General features: G+C 50.2%; 1 protein-coding gene across 1 annotated transcript in view; it reads right to left on the bottom strand.

Moving 5' to 3' along the window:
- Positions 1 to 1,344: 1,344 nt before the first annotated feature.
- Positions 1,345 to 14,460, bottom strand: part of PRDM12 (PR/SET domain 12) — a 36,303-nt gene continuing 23,187 nt past the window's right edge. The window contains 2 exon segments of the mRNA XM_060251034.1: positions 1,345 to 1,727; positions 5,809 to 5,920. Coding sequence (XP_060107017.1) covers positions 1,345 to 1,727; positions 5,809 to 5,920 — 495 coding nt within the window.

The following is a 14,460-nucleotide window of genomic DNA, read 5'->3' as shown; positions in this document are numbered from 1 at the left end:
GTAAGATCTTAGGCCTCACCCAGAGGCTGGCAAATAAATCATAGACCACCAGCAGCCCCTTGGGGGATCTTCAACATTCCCTATACACTTATCAGCATCACATGGTCAAGTCTTCCTTGGACTGTACCATTTCCAGCTGGAAGTACAAGGGGAATACAAGTCTGGATACAACCACACGTAAAAATAAGAATACTTAACCTATTTATTCTGCCTGTGCATATTCAAAACACTTTACACACGTTAGCTTCCAGCGAGCTGTACAACAGCCCTGTAATGCAGGCCAGAGTTCCTGTTTCCATCTTGCAGACTGGGAGCTGAGACAGCCGGGTGCGTGAAGAGTCTCCATTTGCCAAGACGAAGGGGAATGTGATGCCCAGATGGGTGGGATGTCCATTTCCCCTTGCAGATCCATTCCTCCCGCATCCCCCACCAGAAGCCGATTTTCCTCCTAGGGAGACTCATTTTGAACCTTATAGCCCAGCTAGGGAAAACGCTCCATGCATAGGAAGGAAATAAGAGCTCGGAAGAATGCCAGCTTTCCTTGCATTGTGTTTGGGCCACGCACTCGTGTGTTGCAGCAGCAAGCCTGTCTTAGAAGAGACCTCCCCTCTTGTGTGTCAGAAAGCAGCGGGTCAGCCTTTTCTAAGAATGTGTCAGAAGAGGCGTTCTCTCCTACATGGGAGGGGGGCGGTGGGAAATGGAGGACATGTCCCTTCTTAGATGGCAGTTGCCATTGCAGTTTTTTAAAATTAAGAACAATTAGTCATCCGTCCCCCCCCTCCAAGTTACAGGAACCTTTTTAGTCAAGTGAAAGGGTTTTAATTAACTGGGCTTCTTAACTACATTCTCACTAAACAGCCCCCCAAAACAACTGTGCAGATTTCTTTTCGCTACTCCTCTCCCTGTTTCTCTCCGGCATCACTTGAACCCGGTTCTCTCTGCTGCCGCGGCCGTGGGGAAGCTCTCCAGTTTCTCTCTTTCATTCTGCCCCAGACCCGACTACAAAATGCAAGAAGATGCTGCATTGGATGGAGACTTTGGAAGCGTTTTGGAGATTTCTTTCTGCGTATCCCCCAGCAAAAGGCAATGTGCCAAGATCGCCCCTGCCCACCCACCCCCCCAGCGGGGATGGCAGGCGCAGCAGCCTCCTCTCCTTTGCCCGTCCCGGCCCAGACCCGAGGTCCGCCCCTCAGAACCTCCCGAGCAGGCAGAGGCGGGGACGGCTTGCCTCCATCCTGCTCAGAGGTGCACTGCTCTTGCACATGGAAGTTCCACTTCGCTGCCCGGCTCGAGGCCGCTGCTGAATCCCCAGCCCCTTCCCCCACGCCGCCGGGCTGCCCCCTTTCACAGCACCATGGTTGGGATGTGGTGGGCCAGGGCGGCGGGGTGCGGCACGGGCAGGGCGGGCGAGTGCGACTGCAGGGCGCCGTTGGGGGGCCGGTGCCTGGCGCTCTTCTGGTGGGCGCGCAGGCCGGCCAGCTGCGAGTAGGCGCTCTGGCACACCTGGCACTTGTAGGGCCGCTCGCCGGTGTGCAGGCGCACGTGGTTGCGCAGCGTCGACGACTGGCTGAAGCGGCGGTTGCAGAAGCGGCACACGAAGGGCTTGTCCAGCGTGTGGATGCGCATGTGCGAGCGGAGGTTGCTGCGCGAGTTGAACCCACGGTGGCAGATGACGCAGCGCATGCGCCCGGAGCTGCTGGCCCCGGCTTCCGCCACGTGGAAATCCTCTGCAGGGCAAAGAAGGAGAGGGGAAACGTCATTCGCGGGCGGGGGCTGCGAGCTGGGCTTTCCCGCTCTTCCAGCGACGAGGCAACAGAGATACGCCCCAGAATAAGCAGACGGGGCTGTATTTAACAGTCTTACAAGTACTACCCTCGAATTCCATCCCCACCCAGAAGCCACGCTGGCAGAAATCCTGCCATCGCCAAAGTAATACCGGGATCGGTATTGGCTAAGAGGAGCAAGGGAAGCCTTGGGAAATATCTCCTGCTGTGTCCACAGCTCTCTCCAAGGGGCAGTCATAGAATCCTAGAGTTGGAAGGGACCTCCAGGGTCATCTAGTCCAGCCCCCTGCACAATGCAGGAAACTCACAAACACCTCCCCCGAAATTCACAGGATCCACATTGCTGTCAAATGGCCATCTAGCCTCTGTTTAAAAACCTCCAAGGAAGGAGAGCCCACCACCTCCCGAGGAAGCCTGTTCCACTGAGGAACTGCTCCAAACTCACAAACACCTCCCACTAAATTCACAGGATCCTCATTGCTGTCAGGTGGCCATCCAGCCTCTGTTGAAAAACCTCCAAGGAAGGAGAGCCCACCACCTCCCGAGGAAGCCTGTCTCACTGAGTCAATGAAAGAAAAATTCACCCCAGACCAATGTTCCCTCTAAGCTGAGTTAGTGTGAGCTAGCTCAAGTTTTTAAGCCTCCAGTTCACATATTTTTGTCTTAGGTCAGGAAAGATGGCCTCAGAGCAAACTAAGTTATGCAGTAGCCAAATCACTCGCTCACAACTTTAATGCCAGTAGCTCACGAGACTCCACAGCTTAGAGGGCCTATTGTCCCAGAATCCACAGACATCTGATCTATTCAGACAGGGTACTTCTTGCACAGTGAAGAAAGCTGACAGGAAGAAAGCAGATTCATCTGAAATGGAGTGTTGGAGGCAAACTTAGCAATTGGCTAGGGCACCAGCCTTCTGGGGTGATGAATTGGGCACCCCTCCACGTGGCTCAGTGACGTTATCAGTGCAGGGGAGGTACCAGAAGTTAGCCTTGTCTAGGGTGCCAGTCTAGGGCCAGCCCTGGTTGGAGGAGAGTTTTACAGATACTGTGGACTGCCAAAAAGACAACGTGGGTTCTAGAGCAAATCAAGCCCTAGAAGCTTAAATGACTAAACTGTGGTGCCCAAAACTGAACACAAGGCTCCAGGTGAGGTCTAACCAGAGCAGAGTAAAACGATACCATCACTTTGCATGATCTGGACACTAGACTTCTGTTGATCCTGCCCAAAATCCCATTTGCCTTTTTAGCCACCACATCACACTGTTGACTTAATGTTCAGTGTAGGGTCTACTAAGACTACTAGATCCTTTTCCCACGTACAGCTGCCAAGACAAGTCTCCCCCATCCTATAATGATGCATTGGATTTTTCCAACCTAAATGCAAAACTTTAAATTTATCCCCATTGAAATTTGTGTTAGAAGAAAGTGCTAGAAGATTTGGGGCAAAACCCTAAAATGTACAAATAGATAACAAAAGGCTTGTCCTTTACAGTCTAAGCTCTTTCTATATTATTGTATACGAAATCAGCAAGCTGCTTGCGATTGAAAGCTCCCTCTCTCCCTCTCTCATTTACAATCACACAAAGCTGCTGAAACACTCTCAGACCACATTTTAGAGGAGTGCATTCTGAGAAGTAACTATCACTGGTAGTGACTTTGGATCTAAACCATACAGAGATGTATCTACCTATTTCATCCGCATAGCAATCATCTTGGCAAATGTTCTAAGAGCTGGGCAGGGTGGGAGAGGGGGAGCACAGCACAGGTGAGAGTCGCTGGCTTTGCCTAACGCCTCTGCTCTGGATATAATGAGATCAGCCGTGATACAAAGATACACAAAATTACCTGTCCTCAAAAATGTATCTCTGCATGAGTCACTCTCTCTACCTACACACAAGGCTTGAGGAAGTCTGTCTCAATGTGTCTAAAAAAGTGTGCACGTGTGCAAAAGCTTAGAGCCAGCCAGAATTAAACTTCGTTGGTCTTAAAGGTGCCTCTGGACTCAAACTTTGATGAAAACAGAGACGCGCAGAAACCTGTTTTAGAGAGGCAGTTTGGTGTAGTGGTTAAGTGTGGGGACTCTTCTCTGGGAGAACCGGGTTTGATTCCCCACTCCTCCACTTGCAGCTGCTGGAATGGTCTTGGGTCAGCCATAGCTCTGGCAGAGCTGTCCTTGTGAGAGACAGTTTGGTGTAGTGGTTAAGTGTGCGGACTCTTCTCTGGGAGAACCAGGTTTGATTCCCCACTCCTCCACTTGCAGCTGCTGGAATGGCCTTGGGTCAGCCATAGCTCTAAAGGGCAGCTGCAGTAAGAGTTCTCTCAGCCCCACCTACCTCGCAGGGTGTCTATTGTGGAGGGGGGGGGAGGTAGAGGAGATTGTGAGCCACTCTGAGATTCAAAGTATAGGGCGGGAGATAAATCCAATATCATCTTCTTCTGTGGCAGAGACCTCCCACCTTTCTCTTGCAAAAAGCTATTACAGAGTCTGGATAATGCCCCCTGCTTCCCCAAACCTTGTGGGGGGCAGTCCCCATGCTGCTGGAGAACACCGGAAGCAGCAGAGAGCAGAGCCTGGACAGAAGGTCATTTGGAGTTCTGTGTACAATTCTGGCCACCACACCTCAAAAAAGATATTATAGCAGCACAACGAGGCCTTTGTTTTAGAGAGAACACTATTGACAGGCAACCAGAATGATTAAAGGGTTGGAAGACTTTTCCTATGAAGAAAGGTTAAAGCGCTTGGGGCTCTTTAGTTTGGAGAAATGATGACTGAGGGGTTTACAAGATTATGTACAGGACAGAGAAGGTAGAGAAAGAAGCACTTTTCTCCCTTTCTCAAAATACAAGAACTTGTGGACACGCAATGAAATTGCTGAGCAGTCGGGTTAGAACTGATAAAAGGAATACATTAATACATGGAATTCATTGCCGCAGGAGGTGGTGGTGGCTACAAGCATAAATGGCTTCCAGAGGCGATTGGATCAACATATGGAGCAGAAGTCCATCAGTGGCTATCAGCCACAGGGTATCGATGGAACTCTCTGTCTGGGGCAGGGATGCTCTGTATCCTTGGTGCTTGGGGGGGGGGGGGGGCAACAGTGTGAGGGCTTCTAGTGTCCTGGCCCCACTGGCAGCCCTCCTAATGGCACCCAGATTTTTTTGGCCAATGTGTGACAGTGTTGGACTGGATAGGCCATTGGCCTAAGCCAACATGGCTTCTCTTATGTTCTTAAGCCTAAAGGCACCGTGGGAGGGGGATTCTGGCCATGCTAAGCTCCCTTATTACATTTATCTACCCCCTCTTAGCAAAACCGAATATCCAATCGGAGAAAGAACTCTGTGTAACCCGAAAGCTAGTTGATTGCATTGCAAACCTATTGCAAACCTAAATCTTGTTCTATTGTCCCATGGTGAATTGCATGGGATGGAGAAAGTAGAAAAAGAAGTCCTTTTCTTCCTTTCTCACAATACAAGAACTCCTGGGCATTCAATGAAATTTCTGAGCAGTCAGGTTAGAACGGATAAAAGGAAGTACTTCTTCACCCAAAGGGTGATTAACACTGCCACAGGAGGTGGTGGCGGCTACAGGCATAGCCAGCTTCAAGAGGGGTTTGGATTAAAATATGGAGCAGAGGTCCATCAGTGGCTATTAGCCACAGTGTGTGTATATATGTGTGTGTGTGTGTGTGTGCTTGTATGTGTGTGTGTGGCCACTGTGTGACACAGAGTGTTGGACTGGATGGGCCATTGGCCTGATCCAACATGGCTTCTCTTATGCTCTTATGTGACTCAGAGTGTTGGACTGGATGGGCCATTGGCCTGATCCAACATGGCTTCTCTTATGCTCTTATGTGACACAGAGTGTTGGACTGGAGGGGCCATTGGCCTGATCCAACATGGCTTCTCTTATGCTCTTATGTGACTCAGAGTGTTGGACTGGAGGGGCCATTGGCCTGATCCAACATGGCTTTTCTTATGTTCTTATGTTCACTTTCTTACACAAGCCTCATCTCCACTCGACTCACCGTGCTTGCTCTTCTTCTGCTCCTCCTCCAGGCCCAGCACGCCGGGAATGCCCAGGAAGGTGTTGTGGGAATTTCCGTACCAGACCAGGAGTTCTTGGTCTGGGGGGATCATCTGCCGAGAGAGACAAGAGAGGGGAGGGTAATAGAAATGGGGTTCTTTGCCTGACAGTCTGTCCCATTTTCTTACCCCTCCCAGAGCCCCCTCCAGCTCAGGCCCGGTTGAATCAGGAATTGTCCGAGGGATATCTTTGCAATCGATGGCAACATTCAGCATCCGAGAGAAGGTGCGCAGGACACTTTGTATTTATTTCTTTATTAACTTTAATTCGAGGGTTGCCAAACCCCAGGTGGGGCCGGGGGATCCCCCGGTTTGGAGGCCCTCCACCGCTTCAGGGTCATCAGAAATGGAGGGGATGTCTGCAGGGACTCCTTTATTCCCTATGGAGACCGATTCTCTAGCGTATAATGGAAAATTGATCTGCAGGTATCTTGGGCTCTGGGGGTGCTGTTTTTTGGGGGTAGAGGCACCAAATTTGCAACATAGCATCCAATGCCTATCCTCAAAACACCCTCCCCACCAGGGGGTTCAGTTCCATGAGCCCCAAAAGAAGGTGCCTCTCTCCTTCATTATTTCCAATGGAGGGAAGGCATTTAAAAGGAACACAGTTCCTTTCAATGTGATGGCCAGAACTCCCTTTGGAGTTCAGTCCTGCTTATCACGCCCTTGATCCTGGCTCCACCCACAGTGTCTCCTGGCTCCACCCCCAAAGTCCCCAGGTCTTTCTTGAATTGGACTTGACAACCTTATTTAATTATGCCACGCCTTTCTCCCCAGCGGGGACCCAAAGCAACTGACATCCTCCCCCATTTTATCCTCACAACCACCCTGTGAGGTAGGTCAGGCTGAGAGCGCAACTGGCCCAGGGTTAGGGTAGCCAATCCCCAGGTGGGGGCAGGGGATCCCCCAGTTTGGAGGCCCTCCCCCCACTTCAGGGCCATCAGAAAGCGGGGTGGGGGAGGGAAAGGTCTGCTGGGCACTCCATTCTTCCCTATGGAGACTGATTCCCATAGGGTATAATGGAGAATTGACCCACAAGTATCTGAGGCTCCGGGGGAGCTGTTTTTTGAGGTAGAGGCACCAAATTTTCAGCACAGCATCCAGTGCCTCTTCTCAAAACACCCCCTAAGTTTCAAAAAGATTGGACCAGGGAGTCAATTCTACGAGCCCTCAAATAAGGTGCCTTTATCCTTCATTATTCCAAATGGAGGGAAGGTATTTTAAAGGAGCCCGGTCCCTTTCAATGGGATGGCCAGAACTCCCTTTGGCGTTCAGCCGTGCTTGTGACACCCTTGCTCCTGGCTCCGCCCCCAACGTCCCACATATTTCTTGGACTGGACCTGGCAACCTCCCCCCCAAGTTCCCCAACCCGGCATCCTCTGCCACCTGGGAACCCTCCGGAAGTGGCCCCCTAGCCTGAGGGCCAGTCACGGGTTGCTCTGGCTGGAACTCCTCAGCTTCTGAGGGCCACTTGCCCCTTTGTTCCTCCCCCCCACCCCGGACTTCTGACTTCCCACCAGCAGCCAGTCCAGCATGGCTCTCCCTGATGTCCCTCCAAAATGGCCAGGGTCTCTGAGACAAGTGCCCCACTGGCTGCTGGAAGGAAGGGAGCAAGGCAGGCCTCTCAGACTTACAAGCATGCACAGAAGTACAGATGCGCTCCCCCTAACCCGCTCATCTGCCTAGACTTGAGCTCAGGAAATTTCAACAGGATTGCTTCAAGGTGCAGGCAGTGAGGTGCAGCTTATCCCACCTGGGACCTGCCACCACCACTCCCACCAGGCAGCTCCAGCCAAGTCCTGCTGGGACCCGAGCAGTGGCACCATGTGCCCAAGGGGAGAGAGAGCCAGCCTTGCTAAGAAGGGCATAATCAGAGCCGCAGCTGCTGGGCACAGCCCTCAACCCGCCTCTCGGCACCTGGGCAGCAGACTGGTGGCCGTCACATTTTTGCAGCAGTGAAATTATGCGTCCCATGATAATGATGCATCGTGCAAGCAGAACGGTTCTGGCAGCATCAGCTAAAGATGCAGGGTCATCTGAGCCGAGGGGTGATGACGATACTGTGAATACTGATCGTTACAGGGGGCTCCAGGCACCCTACGAGGTCCCAGAACTGAAAATCAAGAGAAGTTTTGCAGATGCATGTGGGGCATCCCATACGTGACCTAGATAGCCCATGCTCACCCAGTCATCAGACCTCAGACGCTAAGCAGGGTCAGCCCTGGCTAGTATTCAGATGGGAGACCACCAGGGAAGCCCAGGGCTGGGATGCAGAGGGAGGCAACGTTCATCTCTTGCCTCTCATCAGATGTCGGAAGCAAAGCGGAGTCAGCCCAGGTGAGGACTTGGAGGGGAGACCTCTGAGTAGGAGTCATTTTGTAGCAAAAGAGGTGCCAGAGCTCATTGGCACAACTCATTTGCATATGCTGCACACCCCTGACTTCACCGGAAGGTGGACTCAGTTCTATCAGCTCAGCATCTACCGTTTTCATTTCCTTTTGGCATCATTAAAATTTGCAGATTTAATAGGAGCAAAACATTCCATGCAAAGAAGCAGCCAACGGCGTGCGCACACACACACACAATCCAGGTTCAATTTGCACAAAGCCAAAAATGAAACAGGGACCTTCCAACCAAAATGGCAAGGACAAGTGATCCAAAAGCATCCCTTAATTGCACATTCAAGAATTCCAAGCTTGGAGCAAGCCAGGAGGCATGGCTCAAATTTGCCCTCCACCCGGTGGGCATCTGGGTGGCTCCTTTCAAAGCATCAGCCCTTTCTAGAGTATTCAGGGCAGAGATTTCTGTCCAAGCAGCTACACAGAGCAGAAAGACAAGGAAGGTGGCTGCGCCCTGCAGAAACACAGCTTTCTCTGAGCGGCTGGTGGCACAGGAGGAAGTGACTGGTGTCTCTCCTGCCCACCACCACCTCCCAGGCGAGACCCATGCTGCCACCATCTGGGTCCAAGCCAAGCTCCTACAGCATGGGAGAACTGCCAGGGGCACAAACAGCTTCCAGTTCCTTGTGTGAACAAGCCAGGTCTCTGCCCCATAGGGGATCTAATCTAGGCAGGGACGACTTCCCAAGGAAGGCAGGAAAGGCCCCATGCACAGAGGATGCCAAAGGGCTCGGTCAAATGTTTCAAGCAAACAACAGCATTTTCCCCTCCTCCTCCCCTCTCCATTTCTCTCATTCCACCATTTCCTACAACAGTTATTTTCTTTTTCGAAAGCAAATTGCAAAAGAGGCGTCCAAAAGGCTTTCACGGCCTTGTGTGGGGGAATAAACACGGCCCCCCCCCCACCCAAACACCCAGCTCTTGCTCAAATCTTGACTGTTATTTTCCCATTAGGAGGAGAAACCTGAGAAAGGGAAGAAGCCACATAATAACAGTACTTTGCACTGGAATTGCTGGGGGGGGGGGAGCAGCAGTTCGAGGTAAGGACCGTCTGTCTCGCATTGTGAGAGGCAGAGCTGCAGAAGCGCCTACACAGGCCTCTTGAGAGATGGCGCCGTGTCCCGGATTTTAGTATTTGAGGGGAGCAAGATTTGATGGGCTTGAATGGCTGGTGGAAGGATGGAAGCTGCCCTGGCCGGCAGTGGCCAGAGGGAGGGAGGGAGGAAGTGGCTGCACATGTGCCAGAAGCCAGAAGGGGTGGGAAGCTGAGGCTGAAGGTGGGCATGACTTGGAAGAGGATGCAGGATGGACTGGAAGAGGAAGGCCGCTCGTCTCTGTCTACAGGCGATTGGGGGAATATTTCTGGTTTGTTTGGGGGTGGGGGTTAAATGCTTTACAAACACCCACACCCAAGTGCTTTTCTTTCTTGCCCAAATATGTGGATGGCTTAGATTTAGGGTTGCCAACCTCCAGGTGGGGCCTAGAGATCTCCTGGAATTACAGCTATTCTCCTGACCACCCACATCAGTTCCCCTGGAGAAAACAGCTGCTTTGCAAGGGGACTTTTCTGGCCTCATAGCCCACTGAAATTCCGCCTCCCCAAACCTTCCTCTCCCCCCCAAAAAATTATCAGCCTGGAGTTGGCAACTCTATTTAGATTGCAGTCTTACTGGATTATAATGGGGAGATATGTTTTGTCGTTGTCTTATTTCGAAGGGTTTGATACAAACATTCGCAACCTTCGGAGAGATTCAAGAAGCTCTTAAGGATTTGCTCCAGACAGCCCTTTAACCTCGGCTGGCACTGGATGTGCGGGGGGGGGGGGGGGGACCCATCGGTCTAAGCGTCTTGCTGCAGCCTGCAGAGCTGAGGCCACTTCACACCCTGCAGCCCAGCAGGTGACTTCCCCACAAGAGAAGTCAAACATTTTGGAGAGAAAGCAACTATCTCCCAGCCTGGCATGGGTGCACGGCCCTTTGGGACTCCCAGCTAAAACGGCTCGTTTTCTTTTCTGCCGTCTCAGTCTGAGGTTTGCACAGGTGCCAATAGTTTCAGAGGGAGCTCTGTTGGTCTGCAGTAGAAGAGCTCGATTTGAGTCCAGCAATACCTCAAAGGCCGGGGAGCCCAGGCCGGCCCAATCTCAGCAGATTTCGGAAGCTAAGCAAAGTCAGCCCTGGGCAGTCGTTGGCAACGACAACAACAACAAGAAAATTCATGGAAGAGCCATAACGACGTATATTCAAGCAATACAAAATTGATGTATAACCTTCACCAGACTGTGCAAATAACATAGATCAAACCAAGGTACACTTTTCGCAATAATTCACACTGCCCACACTCCTTTTCATAATCAACCACAATAGCCAGCCCTTCTTTAGTAGCAGGAACTCCTTTGCATATTAGGCCACACCCCCTGATGTAGCCAATCCTCCTGGAGCTTACAGTAGGCCCTGCACTAAGAGCCCTGTAAGCTCTTGGAGGATTGGCTACATCAGGGGTGTGTGGCCTAATATGCAAAGGAGTTCCTGCTACAAAAAAGCCCTGATAGCTACGTTCCTGGGATCCTATATAAACACTGTCTTTTTAAGTCCACATGCTGATTTTGCTTCTCCAAAAAGCAACAAGCTTGCTTGTGCAGAACAATATCTGTGATAACTGCTGGCAAATGTTCTGGAACAATGCACGTAGAACAGAAGAATCCACAGGAAACTATGAAAACCAGTTCTGAGTTCTGCGTTCAACTACAGTTATGGTCAGTAGTTGGGCAGGAGACCACCAAGGAAGTCCAGGGCTGTGACACGGAGGGAGGCAAAGGCCAACCACTCCTGAACTTCTCTTGCCTTGGAAACCCCTTCAGCATCACTAGAAGTCGGGTGCCCCTTGATGGCAAAACAACAAAAACCCTTCAAGCCCTTAAAGACTCACAAGAATTCCAGGACACAAGTTTTTGAGAGTCAGAGCTGGTGAGGACACCCTGACAAAGGGAGTGCTGATTCTCCAAAGCTTATTCCCCCACCCCAAAAAATCTTGTTGTCCCTGAGTCACCCCTGGATTTGAATTCTGTGGGAAGGGCGGGATATAAGTTATAGAAGTTATAGAATTAATAAATCTATTGCACATAGGTAGTTCCCTGGGCAAGCACCGGTCGTTTCCGACTCTGGGGTGACGTTGCTTTCACAATGTTTTCACGGCAGACTTTTTACGGGGTGGTTTGCCCTTGCCTTCCCCAGTCTTTTACACTTTCCTCCCAGCAAGCTGGGGACTCATTTTACCGACCTCGGAAGGATGGAAGGCTGAATCATCCTTGAGCTGGCTACTTGAACCAGCTTCTGCTGGGATCGAACTCAGGTCGTGAGCAGAGGGCTCCGACTGCAGTCCTGCAGCTTTCCCACTCTGTGCCACGGGGCTCTTCTATTGCACATAAGTGGATAGCAAAGAAGCTGAGCTGGGGAGCGGCAGGGAGCCCCCAATTCTAGCCCAAGACAGGCTCCAATGAACCGGAGGGACAAGATTTGAGAATGCTGGATTTGGACTGGACTACGGCTAACACATTTACCAGCCAGTACCTCTTTTTCTCCTTTTTGTTTTCAAAGGATAGGGGTTGAGCCCAGCAATTTCAACGATGAAATGGCTCCTTCAAGCTTTTGGCTTCATGACTCAGCAATGAGGTAGAAGACAAGCGGTTATTAGAGGCAGCAGAAATCCAGGACTGCATCTCCAGGGGTGCGTTTGTGTTTGTTTGCTTTTTAACTCTAATTGTGGGGAAAGGGCAGGAGTCCATTTATTCTCTGCTGTAATCTGCCAGTTTAAATATTCTATTTTTCCATATGTAAGTTTTCCCTAATAGAGCAAAGATTACCCAGTATTATGGACCAATCCAATTAGTTTGATCTTTTAAAAAAGAAAAAAAAATGAACTGTGGGAGATTATTCCTATGTCTTCTGCTATGAGGGCTACTCCAGAGTCATGGTCAGAACAGAACTGGCTACTGCATCTCCATCAGAAGCCGTCATTCTCACTACCTGAGAATTTCAGCAACGCTTAAGTGCATTTTTGAAAAAAGAACCGGTATGACTTGGGGAAGCTGAAGAGCCTGAGGCTTTTCTGTTTATTAAAAAATGGCCAACTCAAAGGGTGTACGATACCATTTTTAAAAAATTATGCACAAGGTGGAGAAATTGCATAAAGGGAGTTTTTCCTCTCTCTCTCTCAGTGAAATTGTTGGGAAATAGGTTCAAGGCAGACTAAAGGAAACACTTCTTTACTGAACAAGTAATTCAAGTGCAGACTTGCTGCCAGCAGAGGTAGTGACTGCCACAAGCACAGATGGCTTTAAGACGAAGCTCGATTCATGGGGGATAGAGGAGCCACGAATAGTCACTTGAGCTGGTGGCCAAAGGGCACCTCCATAGTCAGAGGCAGTATATGTCTGAATGCCAGTGCCCTCAGAAAGCCTCAGCCTCTCTGCCCTCTTTCTTGACCTTCCTGGGCAACCGGTTGGCTGCTGTGAGAAACCAGATGCTGCATTAGATGGACCGCGGATCCAGTCCAGCAGAGCTAGAACAGAGCTGTATTCGCTGCTCTGCTCCTGAATTCTAAATCTCCCTTGCTTGTGTTTTTTAAAATAAAATAAAATAAAATAAAAGCTTGTCCTTTCTCCAAGAGTTCAGGGAGGCCTGCATGGCATTCCTTTCCCCATTTTATCCTCACAACCACGTAAAGATGACTGAGCCAGCAAGCTTCATGGCAGAGTGAGGATTTGAACACAGACCCTAGTCCAACTCTCTTACCACTGCACCATGCCACAATTTGTGGGGGCAGGCTATTGCTGCCCGGGAGAGGAGAACTCTTCACTCTAATAATTCTTTTCTCTGTTACAGAGGTGGGCCTGCATTCATTCTGCCTTGTTTTCGTGTTTGCGGTTTTAGATTTTATTCTGCCTTTGTTTGGATTTGCTCAAGTCCTTCAGTCAGAGCCCTATATGGCCGAGGACCTGTCTACCTTAGGGACCATCTCTCCCCACATGTTCCCCAGAGGGTACTCCGATCTGGAACACAAAATCTTCTATCGACCCCTGGCCGAGGGAGGCAAGATTGAAAACCACTAGAGCGAGAGCTTTTTCAATCGCCGCCCCTATTGGTGGACCAACTGCTGGAGGAGGTCAGAGCCTTCCGGGACCACACCCAGCTCCGCAAGGCCTGCAAGACAACACTCTTCCGGCTAGCCAGGGGTGGGGAACACTGGCTCTCCAGATGTTTTTGCCTACAATTCCCATCAGCCCCAGCCAGCATGGCCTATATGGCCGAGGACCTGCCTACCTTAGGGACCGCCTCTCCCCATGTGTCCCCCAGAGAGCACTGAGATCTAGTTCTCAAAACCTCTTAAAAGTCCCTGGACCAAGGGAGGTTAGACTGAAATCAACAAGGGAGCAAGCCTTCTCAACAATGGCTCCCCAATGGTGGAATCAACTTCCAGAAGAGGTGCGAGCCCTGCGGGACCTAAATCAGTTCCGCAGGGCCTGTAAAACTGCCCTTTTCGAGCTCGCACTAAAATGAAACCCGGGAAATGACATCTAGCCTTCTTATATACAACTGAATTGTAGCACTGAAACCTAAAATTCATAACGGTTTAACTGTTTATTTAATTTTAACTTAACTTATGAATGTAATTTATTTGTTTTAATTGTCTAATTGTTTGTAACAATATTGTATTTTACTGTAATCATGGTATTTACCGTGTCGTGTTAGCCGCCCTGAGCCTGCCTTTGGCGGGGGAGGGCGGGATATAAAAATAAATTTATTATTATTATTATTATTATTAATGGCTGGGGCTGATGGGAGTTGTAGGCAAAAAACACCTGGAGAGCCACTATTCCCCACCCCTAGAATTAAACTGCTGATACAGCGATACAAAAGCCACCTAAGAGCATGGAATGCCATCAAACATTAATCTACTATTAGCACCAAATTGTTTTTATTGTTTTAAACAGTTTTAATTGCTGGAGCTGTACTATTGATATTTTACTGCAACGTATTGCTGTGAGCCGCCCTGAGCCTGCTTTGGTGGGGAGGGTGGGATAGAAATCCAATTAATCTAATCTAGAACAATAATAAAAGGAAAGGCTAGGGTTGCCAACCTCCAGGCGAGGCCCAGAGATCTCCTGGAATGAGAACTGATCTCCAGGTCACGGAGGTC

Source organism: Heteronotia binoei, chromosome 12, assembly GCF_032191835.1.
Source record: "Heteronotia binoei isolate CCM8104 ecotype False Entrance Well chromosome 12, APGP_CSIRO_Hbin_v1, whole genome shotgun sequence".
In the NCBI taxonomy this organism is placed as follows: domain Eukaryota; kingdom Metazoa; phylum Chordata; class Lepidosauria; order Squamata; family Gekkonidae; genus Heteronotia; species Heteronotia binoei.
This window is presented reverse-complemented; position numbering and strand designations above follow the sequence as displayed.